General features: G+C 36.8%; 1 protein-coding gene across 2 annotated transcripts in view; it reads left to right on the forward strand.

Annotated features, from left to right (window-relative positions):
* CLIP4 (CAP-Gly domain containing linker protein family member 4) overlaps positions 1-18,468 on the forward strand; it is an 85,828-nt gene that overhangs the window by 33,968 nt on the left and 33,392 nt on the right. For both annotated transcript variants that reach the window (XM_058426640.1, XM_032172599.2), the window contains 5 exons: positions 395-488; positions 1,906-2,067; positions 3,806-3,924; positions 11,772-12,008; positions 13,347-13,482. In XM_058426640.1, coding sequence (XP_058282623.1) covers positions 395-488; positions 1,906-2,067; positions 3,806-3,924; positions 11,772-12,008; positions 13,347-13,482 — 748 coding nt within the window. The remainder of the gene's footprint in view (positions 1-394; positions 489-1,905; positions 2,068-3,805; positions 3,925-11,771; positions 12,009-13,346; positions 13,483-18,468) is intronic.

Consider the following 18,468-nt stretch of genomic DNA (forward strand, 5'->3'; position numbering starts at 1 on the left):
ATGTAGTCTTTAAGAATATTAGACTTTTTGAGGGAGGGTTCCTTGACCAGTATGTTGCTGTGTTGTAGGAAGAGAGTGCTTATACTTTTTTCAAATATCATTACACCCATAGAAATAAAATTTTGCTCATTTTTGAGAGGAACATATTTGGAGTGCCAGATTACCTTTGGAATAATCTTCAAGAATTTCCTTCAGCTTGCTGACAAGTTCAGTTTTCATTATTGTTGTTGAGTGCAGATTTAAAATTTACCCTTAAGAGATGCCCATACTGTCCATACATTTTACTGAGAAGTAATTCAGATATGATAGACTAACTTGGTTCCTCAGCATTGGTTTGAAAGCAATAGGTACCTCAGTAGTTAGGTTGTAACCTTATTTTCCTTGACTGCTTCAGATTCTTAAGAGAGGTTGCAATGTGAATGATAGAGATGGATTGACAGATATGACTCTTTTACATTATACCTGCAAATCTGGAGCTCATGGTATTGGTAAGTGTGTGATAAATCTATCAATTGCTTATATCATCTGCATTTGTGCTTAGATAATCTATATTTATGCCCATATATTGTCCGGGGGAAGGCACCCAGCTGATGATGATAATATTGCCTGAAGAGTTGAGGATTCAGTTAGGTCCTTCCAAAAACCATATTCCCTTTTCTCAAGGAGGTCTTTATACCCTCCTGATACCTCTCAGCTTTTCTGGATCAGGCCTCATGCCTGATTGCGTTATTAGATGAGAGTAACTACTAACACTCTAAAATCTTTCTGAGGGTTTATAACAAGGTTTGACAGTCCAAGGTCAGTCTTTGCATACTGATCCCGAATCTCAAGACCCCAGTCTTGAGACCTAAGGTCTGTTCTTACGTATGTAACATATGTGCATATTTTCCAAAATTGTTTTTCTCTTGTGCTTTGTCATTTTATAAACCTGCATCTCTTACTTAACTATATATTGTGATTGTCTCTCCTTGTTTCAATAGTCTGATGTGGTGGTGCTGAAACTACTGGTGGTGATGGACTCCTTTTTCCTGTCACAACCCATCCTGAACTGATACTTTCACAAAATAAAATAAAAATGAATTTTATAATACAAAATAAAATAAAGCCATAAAATATAAGCCCAAATATTTTTCAAACGGCATAAAACTGGCCAGGCATGGTGATTTACACCTGTAATCCCAACACTTTGGGAGGCCAAGGCAGGAGGATTGCTTGAGGCCAAGAGTTCGAGACCAGCCTGGTGGTCTCAACATAGTGAGACCTTGTCTCCATAAAAAAAAATGAAAAAATTAGCCAACCATGGTGGTGCATGCCTAGAGTTTCTTTCAGCTACTTGCGAGGCCGAGGCAGGAGGATCGTGTAAGCCCAGTAGGTTAGGGTTGGCATGAGCTGTGATTACATCACTGTGCTGCAATCTGGGTGACAGAGCAAGACTCTGTCTTTAAAAAAGAAGAAAGAATAAAAGGCATAAGACTACATTTTAGTTAATGTAATGAGAAGACATATTAAATGGGGAAAAGCTGTAAAAAGTACACACAGATTGCAATTTGGGACTACCAGTGGTCCACAGAACACGTTTGGAGTAGCACTGATCATCTGTGTTGTTGTTGATGGCTTCATAGCATTCTATGTGTGTCTCGATTTAACCAATTTCTTATACTTTTTGGATTTTTTAGAATTATATTAATAATAACAGTGCAGTGATGAGCATCTTTGCAGCCAAGTGTTTATCTGCAATCCCCGAGTATGATTATTTTCTTAGGATCAATTCTTGCAAGTGTAATTTTCGAAGTGTGTCTATACAGTGCACTGTTTACTTTGGCTTTTTAAATGAGGCAATTGGTAGCCATCCGTTGGAACTTAAAATTTGTACTAAAGGAAAGTAATTTAGAAAATCTTCTTTAGGTGATGTGGAAACAGCTGTAAAATTTGCAACTCAGCTTATTGACCTGGGAGCAGACATTAGTTTGCGGAGTCGCTGGACAAACATGAATGCTTTGCATTATGCTGCTTATTTTGATGTCCCAGAACTTGTAAGAGTGATTTTGAAAACATCGAAACCAAAAGGCAAGTATTATAAGATCACCTTTAGATATTATTAACTGAACACTTCAGTGGTGGCATAAAAATTATAATTCAAGGATATTTTTTACTTCTAATCCATCTTGTTTCATATGCCTTTCCTACTCCATTTTATTTCTGAGATGGTTTAAAATTTCTTTATTGAGTATTAATTACTATCTTTTCTACAAAGGATTAGTACAGAGAGATACAAAATGAAAGAGTGTTCTCTGGGTTTTCATATCTCTATAAGTTCTCCAGTATAACACGGATGTTTTATATAATTGATTCTACATGCTTTATGATTCTTTTGCCTTGCTTGGGTAGCCAGAAATAGAACAATAAGGTCTTCAGAGATTGGCATTGGAATAATAAATAATATTTATTTTAGATGGCATTTGGTTCTGAAATTATATAATTCAACTTAAGGGATAATAGTTCAGTTTTTTTTCCCCTGTTTTGATGGTGATATCCTGAAATTGAAGATCTGAATGTCTAAGTCACAGTCCCGGTATTTTGATTTTTCTGTCTGGTTCTCTTGGCGGCCAATTTTTTTTCTTTTTTAGAAAAATATGAGAGCAAGCGAATAGTATTAACATTAAGTTAAAGAAAGTGTACAATATTTTCCCCATTGTGGGAACGTGCTTTAGAGATTCAATAGATGAATTTCCCAGAATGTTCATTTCTAACCTCCAATCTGCATAATTGTCCATTTTCTCTTTAAAATTCTACCTTTTTAATTTCTAAATGATGTTGGGAAGAAAGCCTCTGTCGACACTACTGTGTCTTTAATAATTCAAGAGAGTTTGTCTTGAGTATATCTGGGTAGTTTGCAGTTGTAGGAAGGGTATGTGGGTGCGGTGTTGTTTAGTTGAGGGTAGGATTTGCAGAACCAGAGGTATATTTAAACCCTTGTTATCGAAAATACTCGAGATGGGATTCCCAAATCTGGAGGATTTCCTGTATTTAAGTATAACATATGATGCTATGTTAAAAGTTATTAAAATGTCCTTAGAGTTGCAAGATTAATTTTCTCATTATGAAATTCAAATTCATTTGTTCAGTAGAGTATTATGAATCAATTTATAGGTAAGCATTTCTATGCTTAATTAGACTTTAACTACTTGAAAATTCTGCTTTGTTTTACCTACCAGTTATTGGCCATTTTTTTTCTGTAAAGGGCCAGCTAGTAAATACTTCAGACTTTTTGGACCATATGGTCTCTGATGAAACTACTCAGTTCCATAGTTGTAGCATGGAAGTAGCCACAGAGGATATGTAAATGAATGAGTGTGCCTGTGTTCTAATAAAACTTTATAAAAACAGGTGGGCTGGATTTGGTCTCTGAGTCGTAGGTTGCTGACCCCTGACCTAAACTCTACTACTCTACCTCACTGTAGTTGTCATGGCAAATATGCAACAGACTTAATGGGAGATTGTGATAAGCTGTTACTTTTACAAATATGAATCATTGCCATTAATTGTTTTAAAATATGTTTTAGTTTGAAAATCCAGGATAATATCACTCCATCTTATAATGAATTTTATTGTACTAATAATCAACTGCTTATTTTAACTAGATTGTAATATAAAGATTTTGTTCTATTGTGAAATCATGCCTCTAGTGGGTTGATTTAAGTCTTATAAGTGATAAAAGTCCCTCCTCCCAAAGCCTTGTCTTCTTTTAAATTATGATAGCTAAGTTTAAACTTTTAGTTAATATACTTGTGATGTTTAATTGCAGATGTGGATGCCACTTGCAGTGATTTTAATTTTGGAACAGCTTTGCATATTGCAGCATACAACTTGTGTGCAGGTGCTGTGAAGTGCCTCTTGGAGCAGGGAGCAAATCCTGCATTTAGGGTAAGAGGTTAAATTAAAAGTGAAAAATATTAAAAGAATTAAGAAGTCTTATCCTGCTTTCTGGTAAAGTGTTGAATCTGGATGTTGTTATTAATAGAAGAACTCTTACATGAGCGAGTAATTTATATCTTTGTGCCACATGTAAAGAGTGATGATGATCTTTATTGTAAATAAATTTAAGGCATAATGATAAATTTCCTTTTATATTGATAAGTCTCATTCAGGAAAGTAAAGTCTTCCTTTAAGTGTCATAATCTTTAAGTATCTTTCATTTAGGAGTTTGATGCATTTATGAAAATTCAGCCGTTAAGTACAAATACATATATTACAGTTATATTTTTCTGTTAAATCATTCTAAATTTTTTTGGAAAGAAAATTCATTTCAGAAAGTTAAATACCCATTTAAGGATGAAGTAAGCCTTTGAAAATGAAATGTTTAAAGGAAAAGTGTATTTTTTAATAGTAAAATGTCACTAATTTACAGTTACACAGGATTGAATTTCATAGTCTTCAGATCATTTGTTTTTTTTTTTTTTTTCAGAAAGTGTTCTGTTTTCACTTTCTTTATATTAATAACAATAACTCACTCTGGCAGGTATTCTTAATCATGTTATACTTTCCCTTGAAGGGGTGTGTGTGAGCGGCAGATAGTGTGCAGTATTCGAAAACACCTGTCTTCCCTTCCCTTTCCTATTTTTCCCATTTTCCCTACTTCTTTGCCAATTTTCTTTCTGTTTAACTCCCTTGATTACTCCCCAACTTTTAATTTCTTCTCTTCCTCCTTCCCTCCCTTCTGACTATATTTGTTATTGGGCACTGGGAGAATACTACAATAATGTAGATAAAGCCCTTGCCCTCAAAAAGAATGTCTTGCAGAGGGGAGGTGGGACAGGGAAGCAGTCAGTTTTACTGTAGTGTACTAATTCAGTGTGACACGATGGGGCGGGGGTGGCAGAGGGCCATGGGGTCATCTTCCCAAGGCTTCAACAGGGGATGACATCTAAATCAAGTGCTTACAAAGGCAGAAATTAACCAGATACTGAAGGGAGGTGAGGAAAGCATTTTAGGCAGAGAGAGTGGCATGCAAGAAGCCTACGAGATGATCATTCAGTCCAGCTGGAATGTGAAGAGGATGCGTTTGCTTTTGTTGGTACAGCTGTTGACAAAGTGCCATTAGTGGGGACAATGTTCTGAATTTGTTAGGGTGTCATGAGATATGTTATTGAGCTAAATTACCAATTTAGGCCAGAAACAGATTAATAGGTTGCCATATTTTGAAAATAACTACTTAAAAAAAAAAGTAAACGTGGGTCAGCAGTAGCTCTCAGACCATACTTTGATAGCCACCATCTTGTTTTTTAATTTTTATTTTAAATATTAGATTCAGGGAATATATGTACAGGTTTGTGAAATAGGTTATATTGCCTGGTGCTGAGGTTTGGGCTTCTGTTGATGCCATCACCCAAACAGTGAACATAGTACCCAATAGGTAGTTTTTCAACCCTTGCCCTGGCCCTTCCCCACCTCCTTCTCTCCCACACTCCCTCCTGTCTTTAGGGGTCCCAGTGTCTGTTGTTCCCATCTTTATGTCTGTGTGTACCCAGTGTTCAGCTCCCACTAATAAGTGAGAACATGCATTATTTGGTTTTCTGTTTCTGCATTAATTTTCTTAGGATAGTGGCCTCTAGTTGCATCCATGTTGTTGCAAAGGGCACGATTTCATTTTTTAAATGACTGTAGTATGCTGCATATGTACTGCATTTTCTTTATCCAGTCCACTATTGATGAGCACCTAGGTTGATTCCATGTATTTGCTATTATGAATCATGCTGTGAAAAACATGAGTGCAGTGTCTTTTGGGTAAAATAATTTATTTTCCTTTGGGTGTGTACAGTAATGAGATTGCTAGGTCAAATGGTAATTCTGTTTTTAGTTTTTTGAGAAATCTCTACATTGCTTTCCACAGGGGCTGAACCAATTTACATTCCCACTAATAGTGTATAAATGTTCCTTTTCTCCACAACCTCACCAACATGTTATTTTTTGACTTTTTAATAATGGCCATTCTGACTGGTGTGAGATAGTCTCTCATTGTGGTGTTGATTAGCATTTCTCTGATGATTAGTGATGTTGAGCATTTTTTATATTTGTTGGTTGCTTGTATGTCTTCTTTTGAGAAGTGCCTGTTCGTGTTCTTTGCCACTTTTTAATGGGATTTTTTTCTTGTTGATTTGTTTACATTCCTTATAGATTCTGCATATTAGTCCTTTGTTGGATGCATAGTTTGTATTTTTACCCATTCTGTAGGTTGTCTGTTTACTCTGTTGATAGTTTCTTTTGCTGTGCAGAAGCTCTTTAGTTTAATGAGGTCCTGTTTGACAATTTTTGGTTTTGTTGCCTTTGCTTTTGAGGACTTAGTCGCAAATTCTTTGCCTAAGCCAATGCCTAGAAGAGTATTTCCTAGATTTTCGTCTAGGATTTTTGTAGTTCGAGGTCTTACATTTAAGTTTTAAATCCATCTTGAGTTAATTTTTGTATATAGTGAGTAGTGGGGGTCCAGTTTCATTGTTCTGCATATGGTTAGCCAGTTTTCCCAGCACCATTTATCAGTAGAGTGTCCTTTCCCTACTGTTTATTTTTGTCAGCTTTGTCAAAGATCAGTTGGTTGTGTGTGGCTTTATTTCAGGGGTCTCTATTCTGTTTCATTGGTCTATATGTTTATTTTTGTAGCAATATCATGCTGTTTTGATTACTGTAGTCTTGTAGTATAATTTTAAGTCAGGTAATGTGATGCTTCTGGCTTTTGTTCTTTCTGCTTAGGATTGCTTTGGCTATTTGGGCTCTTTTTTTTTTTTTTTGGCTCCATATGAATTTTAGAACAGTTTTTTCTAATCCTGTGAAAAACGATGTTGGAAATTTGATAGGAAGAGTGTTGAAACTGTCATTTGCTTTGGGCAATGTGGACATTTTAATGATACTGATTCCTCCAGTCCATGAGCATGGAGTGTTCTTCAGTTTGTTTGTGTTCTCTCAGCAGTGTTTCATAGTTATTGTAGAGATCTTCCATCTCCTTGGTTAGATGTATTCCTTGATATTTTTATTATTATTTTGTGGCTATTGTAAATGGAATTATGTTCTTGATTTTGTTCTCAGCCTGAGTGTTATTGATGTATAGAAATGCTACTGATTTTTGTATATTGATTTTGTGTCCTGAAACTTTACTGAAGACAACTTCAGGTCTAGGAGTTTTTTTTGGCAGAACCTTTAGAATTTTCTACATATAGAACCATATTGTTGGTGAAGAGAGATAATTTGACTTCCTCTTTTCCTATTTGGATGCCTTATATTTCTTTTTCTTGCCTGATTACTCTGGCTAGGACTTCCAGTACTATGTTGAACAGGCATAGTGAGAGTGGACATTCTTGTTTTGTTCCAATTCTCAGGAGGAATATTTCCAACTTGCCCATTCAGTATGATGTTGGCTTGGGTTTTTCATAGATGGCTCTTATTATTTTGAGATACGTTCCTTCAATCCCTAATTTCTTGAAGGTTTTTTTTTATCATGAAGGGGTATTGGAATTTATTGATTGCTTTTTCTGTGTGTATTGAGATGATCATACAGTTTTTAATTTTGTTTATATGGTGAATCACGTTTATTGACTTGCATATGTTGAACCTCCTTGCATGACTTGATCATGGTGAATTATCTTTTTGGTATGCTGCTGAATTTGGTTTGCTAGTAACTTGAGGATTTCCGTGTCTGTGTTTATCAGGGATATTGGCCTATAGTTTTCTTTTCTGTTGTGTCTTTGCCAGATTTTGGTATCAAGATGATACTGCTTTCATAGAATTAATTAGGAAGAAATCCCTCCTCCTTGGTTTTTTCACATCATTTTGGTAGGATTGTTAGCAGCTCCTCCTCGTACGTTTGGTGGAATTTGGCTGTGAATCCATTTGGTCCAGGGCTTTTTCTGGATGGTAGGTTTTTTATTATGATTCAATTTTGTAACTAATTATTGGTATGTTCAGGATTTCACTTTCTTCCTGGTTCTTGGAAGGTTGTGTGTTTCTAGGAATTTAGATTCCTAGATTTTCTAGATTTCCTCTAGATTTTCTAGTTTGTGTGAATAGAGGTATTCACAGTAGTTGCTGAGAATCTTTTGCATTTCTGTGGGATTGTTGTAATGTCATATTTATCATTTCCAGTTGTGCTTATTTGGATCTTCTCTTTCTTTTTTCTTTGTTAATCTAGCTAGCAGTCTGGTCAATCTTATTGTTTCAAAGAACCACCTTTTCATTTTGCTGATCCTTTGAATGCCTTTTTTGGTTTCAGTTTCATTTAGTTGTACTCCAATTTTAGTTATTTCTTCAACTAGCTTTGGGTTTAGTTTGTTCTCATTTTTCTAGTTCCCTTAGGTGCAATGTTAGGTTGTTGAGACCTCCCTATCTTCTTGATACAGGCATTTTGTACTTTCCTCTTAACACTGCTTTTGCTACATACCAGAGGTTTTGGTATATTGTGTCTCTATTTTCATTTGTTTCAAAGAATTTTTTTTGAATTCTGCCTTAATTTCATTGTTTGCCCAAAAGTCATTCTGGAGCAAGTTTTCTAGTTTGCATGTATTTGTGTGGTTTTGAGAGCTCTTCTTGGTATTGATTTCTATTTTTATTCCACTGTGGTCCAAGAGATTCTTGGTGTGATTTTGATTTTTTGAATTTGTTGAGACTTGCTTTATGACCATGGTCCATCTTTGAGTATGTTCCATGTGCAAATGAGAATAGCATTTATATTCTGTGGTTGTTGGGTGGAGAGTATTCTTTAGATGCCTATTAAGTCTAATTGGTCAAGTGCTGTATTAAGTCCAAAATTTCTTTGTTAGTTTTCTGCCTTGATGATCTGTCTAATGCTTTCAATGGGGTGTTGAAGTCACCCACTATTATTGTGTGACTATCTACATCTTTTTGTAAGTCTAGTAGTAATTGTTTTATAAATTTGGGTGCTCCAATGTTGGGTGTGTGTATATTTAGGATAGTTAAGTCTTCTTGTTGAATTGAACCCTTTATCATTACGTAATGCCCTACTTTGTCCCTCTTGACTGTTGTTGGCTTAAAGTATGTTTAATAGTGATCATCTGCTCCTTTTTTTTCCATTTGCGTGGTAGGTCTTTCTCCAGCCTTTTACTTTGAGCCTATGGATGTCATTACGTGTGCAATAGGCATGTTGAAGACAGCAGAAGGACGAGTCTTTTTTTTTTTTTTTTGAATCCAATTTGCCACTCTATGTCTTCTGAGTGCTGTGTTTAGGCTGTTTATGTTCAGGGTTAATATTGATATGTGAAGTTGAGCTCCTGTTGTCGTGTCGTTAGCTAGTTGCTTTGTAGTCTTGATTGTGTGGTTGCTTTTATGGAGTCTATAGACTATGTGCTTATGTATTGTTTTGTGACAGCAAGTATTATTTTTTTGTTTCCATGTTTAGAACTCTCTTAATCATCTTTTATTAACCTTTTCTCAGGGTTAATATTGATATGTGAAGTTTTGTTCCTGTTGTGTTGTTAGCTAATTGCTTCCTAGTCTCAATCGTATAGTTGCTTTATGAAGAACATAGACTATGTGCTTATGTATGCTTTTGTGGTAGCAAGTTTTATTCTTTTGTTTCCATGTGTAGAACTCCCTTAATCATCTTTTATAGGCCCAGTCTGGTGGTATGCCACCACTTTAGAAGAAAGTGGAATTCCACAATTGATCATGAATAAGCCTTCTTGGGTTAGGAAGATACCATCATTGTTATTTTATTATTCTTACTATTATTTAGTTTTTTTTTTTTTACAGAAGTTTTGATTGTTGAATTGTATGGGAATTAACAGAAGTGTGTGACAGGCTCCAAAAAGAGAGGATATAACAAAAGTCCAAAGTAAAATATTCACTGTAAGCATAGCTTACAACTTATCAGCCTGGGTGTATTTTTAAAATTTTTATGTTTCCCTATTTTTCTCTCTGTTTTTAGAGTATACATTAGTGTAACACATATCTTTATTGTATTTTGTATGTTTTCTTGAAATTTGGGATTAAAAGAGTCCATTTCCATCCCAAAAATCTAATAACATATCTTTTTGCCATACTTTTACTAAGGACCAACCTGACTTGAATTTTAAAGCAAAAAAATGCGAAGCAATTGCAAACTAAGTGTGTTCTAAAAGCCTCATTGATTTTTCTATGTGGATCATTTGAAGAAGATTGTATCAGTGAAGAAAGGGAAAAAAGTTTCTCAGTTAACAAAAGTATCTTTATTCTTTATATTAAAAGAAGATTACAATCTAGATTATTTCTCATGAAGTCTAAGGTTTTTGGTTAGGGAATGTAAGATGACAGATAATTCATATGATAGGGCTTTGATGATACATATACCATGCAAATGTCTGTGGGGTTGTCACTGGCCATTTTATCTTGTCACAGGATAAATCCCAGGTTACAGTCTTTCCGTCGTAGTGAAAACAGCTTTTTTCTTGATTATAGCCCGGGTTTTAGAAGTATCAAAACCATAGTTTCTAGTTTTGAAATCTGAGTTACCCCATGAATGGGCAGGGGGCTGAGGTCACAGAGCCAAGAGGGCAGCTCTGGAAACGTGGATCTGGGGCTGGGAAGCCAGTCAGTCCTGTGACTTTTGTTTTCAAGCTTGCTTTCTCATGCCTGTATGGGCAGGATGCTCTCCGCTTAGGACCTGAGCACCGCTCCCTACATGGATGCAAGTGCTTTTCCCTGCCAGAGAACCTGCACAGCTCCTCCCTGGTCTGCTTTGGATCTCTGTGGAGATGCATCTCATTAGTGAGATCTCCCTGACCACTTAATCTGAAGAGCCTCCCCTACAACCATCTCTGTCTCCACATTTCCTATTCCCCTTCCCTGCTTTTTTTTTTTTTTCTCCTCTGGGCCACTTATGACTGTTTATTATGCCACATATAATTTACTTGTTTAATGTTGTGCGGTCTGTCTCTCCCACCAGAATGTAATGTTCCTTGAGGGCAGGGCTTGTGTTTTTTTCACTGCAGGATCTTTAGCACCTAGAATGGTGCCTGCATATTGTAGGTGCTCAGGAAATGTTTTTGAATAAACAAATGATGAATGAATTTAATGTAAAATTCCTCCAACAGAATTTTTTTTTTTTTTTTTTACTTTAAGTATTTCTTTGCGGGAGAGGACACCACACTTCTACTCAATGAAGAGAAACTTTTACAGCCCAGAGGTCTTTTATTTATTTATTTATTTTTTAACACCTTTTATGCCATGAATTCGTAGGGAATAGGTTCCAGCAGCTCAGGCTCCTTCCTATTGGTTCTCACAAAGTGTGCTTCTCTGGGTGGAGCAGGCTGGTGCTTCAGTTAAACCCAGGTACCTTTCTCTTTGGCTTCTTTCTTTTTCTGGTCATTTTCCTTCATACGTTTCAGGAAGCTATCTCGGCTCTTAGAGTGCTTAATGTGCTCAGTATGCACATTAATTCTCTTGGCAAGAATCTTGCCCTTAACTTGTTTGTTTACAACAATGCCAACAGCATGCTGGGTAACACTTGTGGGACATTCCTTTTTGAACAGTACCCATTCCCTTGATGTCTACAATATCACCTTTCTTATAGATTCGCGTATACGTGGCCAAAGGAACAACTCCATGTTTTCTAAAAGGCCTAGAGAACATATATCGGGTGCCTCTCCTCTTTCCCTTTGTGATCGTCATTTTGGCGAATTACTGGAAGATGCCAGTTCCGGCCAAAAGGCCCTCCAACAGAAATTTTATATGACTTTCTAGTACTTTAAGTAAATAAGAGTTGAACATTTTTATCTTATCTTTATTTGTAGAATGACAAAGGACAGATCCCTGCTGATGTTGTTCCAGACCCAGTAGATATGCCATTAGAGATGGCTGATGCTGCAGCCACTGCTAAGGAAATCAAGCAGATGCTTCTAGATGCGGTGCCTCTGTCATGTAACATCTCAAAGGCCATGCTCCCAAATTATGATCATGTCACTGGCAAGGCAATGCTTACGTCACTTGGCCTGAAGTTGGGGGATCGTGTTGTTATTGCAGGACAGAAGGTATAGTAAGTAACTGCAATCTCTGAAGCCAAGGTTGTTATGTCCATGACCTATGTTCAAGGACACAGACAGTATGGTCAGAGTTTTGAGTTTTTAAAAAAGATTCAACATGTAGGTAGAAAGATGCTTAATGGAAAATGTAAAACTTAGATACGAATTTACTGTTAAGTTATGCTTTAAGAATATAAACTACTTTAACTTAATAAAGAAGACATCTTTATTTGAATAAAGAGTGGAGTGGAGTAGAACTCTTGAGTGAATGTAGAGGCATGAGCTGAGGGATGATGTAGGGTGGAGGATTTTCTTTGCAGTCCCCTCTTTCCCCAGTGGTGCTTCTCTGATTGCTGCTTCTCCATAGAAATGGAGCACAGGAGACCCTTGCTGTTCGTAGGTGTTTGTCCCCCGTGGTACATCTCCGACCGCTGCTCCTCCATAGAAATGGAGCACAGGAAACCCTTGCTGTTCGTGGGTGTTTGTCTTTGGGTTCCCACAAATAGGGCAGTCTGAGATATTATGTAACCTGGTGATAAGGATTTATGCGGAAAAGAGGACTCCTCATACTCCCGTCATCCAGACACCTTTTTTCCTCCCAAGCTTTTGTTTCCATATTGCATTCATTTATTGCCGGTTGCTTTTTTAAAATATATGGGAGGTTTTCTTGTTTTTTTCTTTTTTAAACAAATTAATTGTTTTATTATACTTTTAAGTTCTGGGATACCTATGCAGAACATGCAGGTTTATTACATAGGCATACACGTGCCATGCTGGTTTGCTGCACCCATCAACCCATTGTCTACATTAGGTATTTCTCCTAGTGCTATCCCTCCCCTAGCCCCCCACCCCCAGTTTTTTCTTAATATTGAGGTTAATAGGGAGCTTGGTATAGAGAATGGAACAGGAATTCCTGCTTGGATATTGAATTTCCCAACATAGTTACATCCCAATTTTTTTTTTTTTTTTGAGAAGAGTCTCACTTTGCTGCCCAGGCTGGAGTGCAGTGGCACAGTCATAGGTCACTGTAGCCCCAAACTCCTGGGCTCAAGTGACCCTCCTGCCTCAGCCCCTGGAGTAGCTGGAACTACAGGCATGTGCTACTATCCAGCTAATTAGGATTCTTACGTCTTCTTGGAAATGGACTCCCTTATTATTATCTAATGTTCCTTGCTGCAAGGAACATTACCAAGGATCAAAACGTAATGTTGAGAGAGCGAATTTTTTAAAATTCACTTTGAGAGAGTGAATTTTTAAAAACTTCCATGGTGAAGTAAAGTTGCAAGAGTAGGACCCTTGGAATTACTAATAATTCCCCAAAGTTATTCTGATTTATATTTTCTTTAGGTTGGTACATTAAGATTTTGTGGAACAACCGAATTTGCAAGTGGACAGTGGGCTGGCATTGAACTGGATGAACCAGAAGGAAAAAATAATGGAAGTGTTGGAAAAGTCCAGTACTTTAAATGTGCCCCCAAGTATGGTAAGGTTGATATTATTTAACTCAGTAAGAATTAATTAAAAATAATCAAGTTTTACTCTTTTACAGTTGTTAAATAAAACTTTTCTCCTGATTATGTGATAAATGAGGGGCATGTGGATGTAGGGAGGACTTTTTAAAGATAGGAGATAGTTATATTTATTTACACTGATGAGAGGTGATGTCACGTGAGAGGGAGAAATGGTGGTTGCAGGAGAGAAAGCGGACCACTTACAGGAGGAAAGTCCTGAAAAACTTGAAAGGGAAATGGATTTCAGTATGAGTTAGCCTTGCATTAGATCAGGCGCAGCTTTCCACTATGTTATTTTATTTATTTTTTTGAGACGGCGTCTCGCTCTGTTGCCCAGGCTAGAGTGCAGTGGCTCGATCTCGGCTCACTGCAACCTCTGCCTCCCAGGTTCAAGCAATTCTCCTGTCTCAGCCTCATGAGTAGCTGGGATTATAGGCATTTGCCACCATGCTGGATAATTGTTGTATTTTCAGTAGAGACGAGGTTTCACCATGTTGGCCAGGCTGGTCTCGACCTCCTGACCTCAGGTGATCTGCCCACCTTGGCCTCCCAAAGTGCTGGGATTACAGGCATGAGCCACCGTGCCTGGCCAACCATGAATTTCAGAGGCCATGATGGAAAGGTTTAGGAGGGTGTCTGGTAGTGACTGGTGAAGAGGGCGTCTGATGGGATTGTCTCGATGTTTTTGGGAAAGAGTCTTTCTTGGGACTGGTCTCTTGGGTGGCTTTTAGTGGGGAGACAGTGATGAGAGGGGTATTTTCATTAGTAGGCTGTGAGCTGTTGGGCTGCCCTTGATTCTTGCTGCCAGCAGTATACTGATTGGGAGAAGGCCTCTGACCAGGGGCATGCCCAAGACCTCCCTCAAATCCTGACCCAGTAGTGTCGTGGCCAAGGGAGGGACTTGGTTATCAAGGAAGTACAGAGCTCTGGAGGTCATGAAGAACTTGGAAAACTGGAAAAATCAAGCAAGGCCAACTTTATGACCGCATTCCTGAGGTTTCTTTGAATCTCTGCGAGGTTTCTTTCCGACAAATGTTTAAGTAAATTCTGACAAATGTTTAAGTAAATTCTTTCTGACATGTTTAGGTAAATTTATTCTTTCTCTCACACACACCTATCCTGTCTATTGATTTCAATCTGATTTTGTAGTCACTTGCTATGTTGTGGATATTTTTCCTTGAAATGAAATATTCTTCTAGAACATTATTTTCCACGATTGTGTATATTCATCTTGTGGCCTGATGGTGAGGTGGTGTGGTATGATGATGATGAAGGAGATGGACTTTGGAGTCTGACTGCTTGTGTGTGAATCGATTTCTTTACTTACCAGCTATGTGACTCTCTTTCTCTTCTTGTGCCTCAGTTTGTCTTCTGTGAAATAGGGATGACACTATCATAAGGACTAGTGCAAGAATTAAGTGTTGGTAAAAGTATAAAGCACCTAGAACAGTGCATGATTCCCTGTAAGCACTCAACAGATGAGAGCTGCTGGCTATCATGCACTTATCAAAATTACTAGTTTCCTTTCATCACACACTTAGGATGGAATCTCATTTTTTTGGTCTATTAAAACTTTTTTTGTTTGTTTATAAAAATGCTCATTGTATAAGATTTGAAAATGAGGAAAATAAAAATTCTGCATTTTTATTTAATATCCTAGTATAATTTCTCCAAATCTTTACATGTTGTTTGAAAATATGACTTTGAATAGCTCCATTTCCTTTAATTTTTTCCAATTTGATGGATGAAAATTTCTATATTTTAATTGGTATTTCTCTTATTGCGGTGAAATAGAACACTTGTTAAAGTGTTTTGTTGTAGTGTAGGTATTTTTTATGTTTCTTGGCAATTGCCTGTTTGTATTATTTTCCCAGTAAAAATTGGGATATTAGTGTGTCTTTTTTTAAAAAAAGGATGAGTTTTAAAATACATACTTACGATATTAAGCTTTATTTATTATGGATATTTTGTCCAGCTTGTCATTTGCCTTTGAACCTCATTTGCAATGCTTTTTGGACATGTAGTTTTATGGCTTTAAGACTTTTCTTTTATAAATTCTTATATTGCTTTTATGCTTTGATAATTCTTCTTAATCTAAGGATTAGTTATACATTTTATATTCTTTAAATATTTATATTTTTCCTTTTATTTTTAGTTGACACGTAATAATTGTACCTATTTATGGGGTACAGAGTGATATTTCTGTGTAATGTAAGCTGTAATGATTAAATTAGGTTAATTAGGATATCCATCACCTCAAATATTTATCATTTGTGTTGAGAACATTCAAAATCCTCTCTTTTAGCTTTCTGAACATATACAATAAATTGTTGTTAACCATCTTCACCCCGCAGTGCTGCAGAACACTAGAACTTATTCCTCCTGTCTAGCTGTAATGTAAATGTTTTAATTTTTATACTTAATTATGTAATCCATTTGGAATTTATTTGGTTAGTAGTTTGAGGTTAAGAATTTAATTTTAATTTTCTTCCGATAGATTACTTTGCCACCTGTCAAGCAGTCTAAGGGCAGGATCAGAAGCCTTTAGCAATACATAGGGCAGAGGTAAATCAGAATTATGGGAATCATTTAGATTGCCAGCAGAACGCATGGGGACTCTCAAACTCCCATTGTCCCAAGGAGAGGTGTGCTTGATTGGCACAAAGCTGGATACCCCCAGGACCCTGCCTCTGTCCCCTTATATGTGCTTAAAGGCAAGTTGTGGGGCAGGGGTCATGTGTTGGACTGTGTGAAAATGGGCATAGCCCTTGACAGTCCCGGGACCCCCGGTCATGGCTAAGCTACATAAGGTGGAGGGGAGGGGAGTTGGGGAATCCCCTGGCTAATCAGAAGCCAAGGAATTTCTCAACGATGGTTTTCTCTCTTTCTAAATCTATCATCTTTTCCCTTTGGCTTGTTGTGCTGCTTTTATTATAGATTAAGTTCTTATCAATGCTATGGTATATTTCAGGCTTGTTTTGTTCTATTGATCTGTTAATTCTCATACATATTAGATTTTTTAACTGTAGAAAATGATAAGTTTTAATACTTGGTGGTATTGCTGTTTTTATGTCTTTTAATAATTACCAAAGTGAATACATATACTTAGTTTACTAAAGTCAGATTGTATGGTTAGGCTTATTACAAAACTCGCTCTTAGCTTGTTTTTCTCCGCCCTCGAATCCTGCTCCTTAGAAGGAAGAACTTTTTCAACTCTTTTAGCTGTATCATCTGATATTAATGTCTGTATTCATAACTAATATATTTACATGAATCTCCCTTGATTTTTCCAGTTCGAGACATCTAGTGAGTTCGTACCATGAAGAGAAAGATTTAGTGCTCTACGTGAGACAATAGAGTATTACCTTAAATATACTGAGAGAATATGAAACCCAATGTAGCAGTTTCTTGGTTGACTTGTTTTTGGTATAGGCTGTCCTTCAGTAGCTTTCTGACAAAGGACTCATGAGAAGTAAATGTGTTGAGACCGTCTATTCTAAATACATGTTGATTTCTCCCCTCAGACTTTATGTGATAATTTGGGATAAGGAATGTTAGGTTGAATTTCATGTTCTCTCAGTATATTTAAGGAGATACTCTATTGTCTCAGGTAGAGTTGGACAGACTTTTTCTGTAAGGGGCCACATGGTAAATGTTTTAGGCTTTGTGGGCTATGCATTCTCTGTTGCACCTGCTACTCAGCTTTGCTGTTGTAGTAAACAGGCAGCCACAGGCAGTGTGTAAGCAAATGGATGTGGCTACGTTTCAATAAAACTTGACCAACAAACGGGCAGTAGCCAGGATATGGCTGTTGGGCCACAGTTTACCAACTACCATCCTGAGTTCCAGTGTTGCTGTTCAGAAGTTTCGAAGTATTGTTGTACAGATTATTTAGTATAAAATGAAAAACGAAAAACAAAAAGTAGGTAGAGGTTTTTCCATCTTCTGTTTTTGACCCTTTCCTCCTCCTTGGAAGTATTTAGTATTTTTTCTCCTTTTTTTTTTTTTTCTTTAGAGTTCATACCATGTTTATTCCTTACCGATATTTTAGTGGGGGTTGGGGAAGAAGAATTGGAGTTAAACTTATGTTCAGTGGGCCATGTTTATCTGGAAATTTGTTATTTTTGTCTTTCCAAATAATTCTTCGTCATGTATTTGTTTTTCGTTAAGCCTTACAGTTACATGTCGAGATTTGAGAAAAATCCTATCAATACTTCGATTAGCCCGAGTAACTGAGTAATAGAGGCCACCCATATTCTATGCATCCAGTCATTGCTTTACATTTCGTTTTGGTTCTCTGAAATGCTTTGGTTAATAAAAAAAAATAAGAAGAATGAAAACTATATAGATAAGGTTTTATATACTATGGAAATCTTTTCAAGCCATAGAATTAAATATTTAATTTAATACACAAATATATTTTAGCTTACAGAAATTTCCTGGTGAGATTTTTTTGTTAGAAAATATATTTATTATTGATAGTGAAGTAAAGGTGTCAGTAGTCATGATAGAGGTTATATCAGCCAAGGTTGCCTTCATATTGATAAAAATACCTTATTCACTTGTAATCATAAACATTATTCCAGTAAAAGAGGTACATTTTCTCTCCTTTTTGTCTTTTTGCCTGTGTGATCACTGTAATAAGTTAAAATGAAATAGCTCTTATATAATCAAAGGAGAAAAGTAAGAAAGAGAAAGCCAACATGCCACAGCCTAGGCAGTTCCACCCAGCACTGCTGCCTCCAGTGGTCTCTCCTCTCCCCACTCCAATTAATTTAGCCTTCTACCCCATCCCGCTTTGTTAGGGGGGAGGTTCACCAAATGATGGGGCTTATTCAGAAGAGAAACATTTTATGGCCAGTGGAAGAGAAAGTACAAAAAGGTGGAGAGGGCTGCCCTTCTCTTTTAATCATTCGTAAGAGGGTTTACTGATACTGAAAAGTGTCCTTCAGTGACTG

The sequence above is a fragment of the Hylobates moloch genome, unplaced genomic scaffold (assembly GCF_009828535.3).
Source record: "Hylobates moloch isolate HMO894 unplaced genomic scaffold, HMol_V3 SCAFFOLD_13, whole genome shotgun sequence".
Lineage (NCBI taxonomy): Eukaryota > Metazoa > Chordata > Mammalia > Primates > Hylobatidae > Hylobates > Hylobates moloch.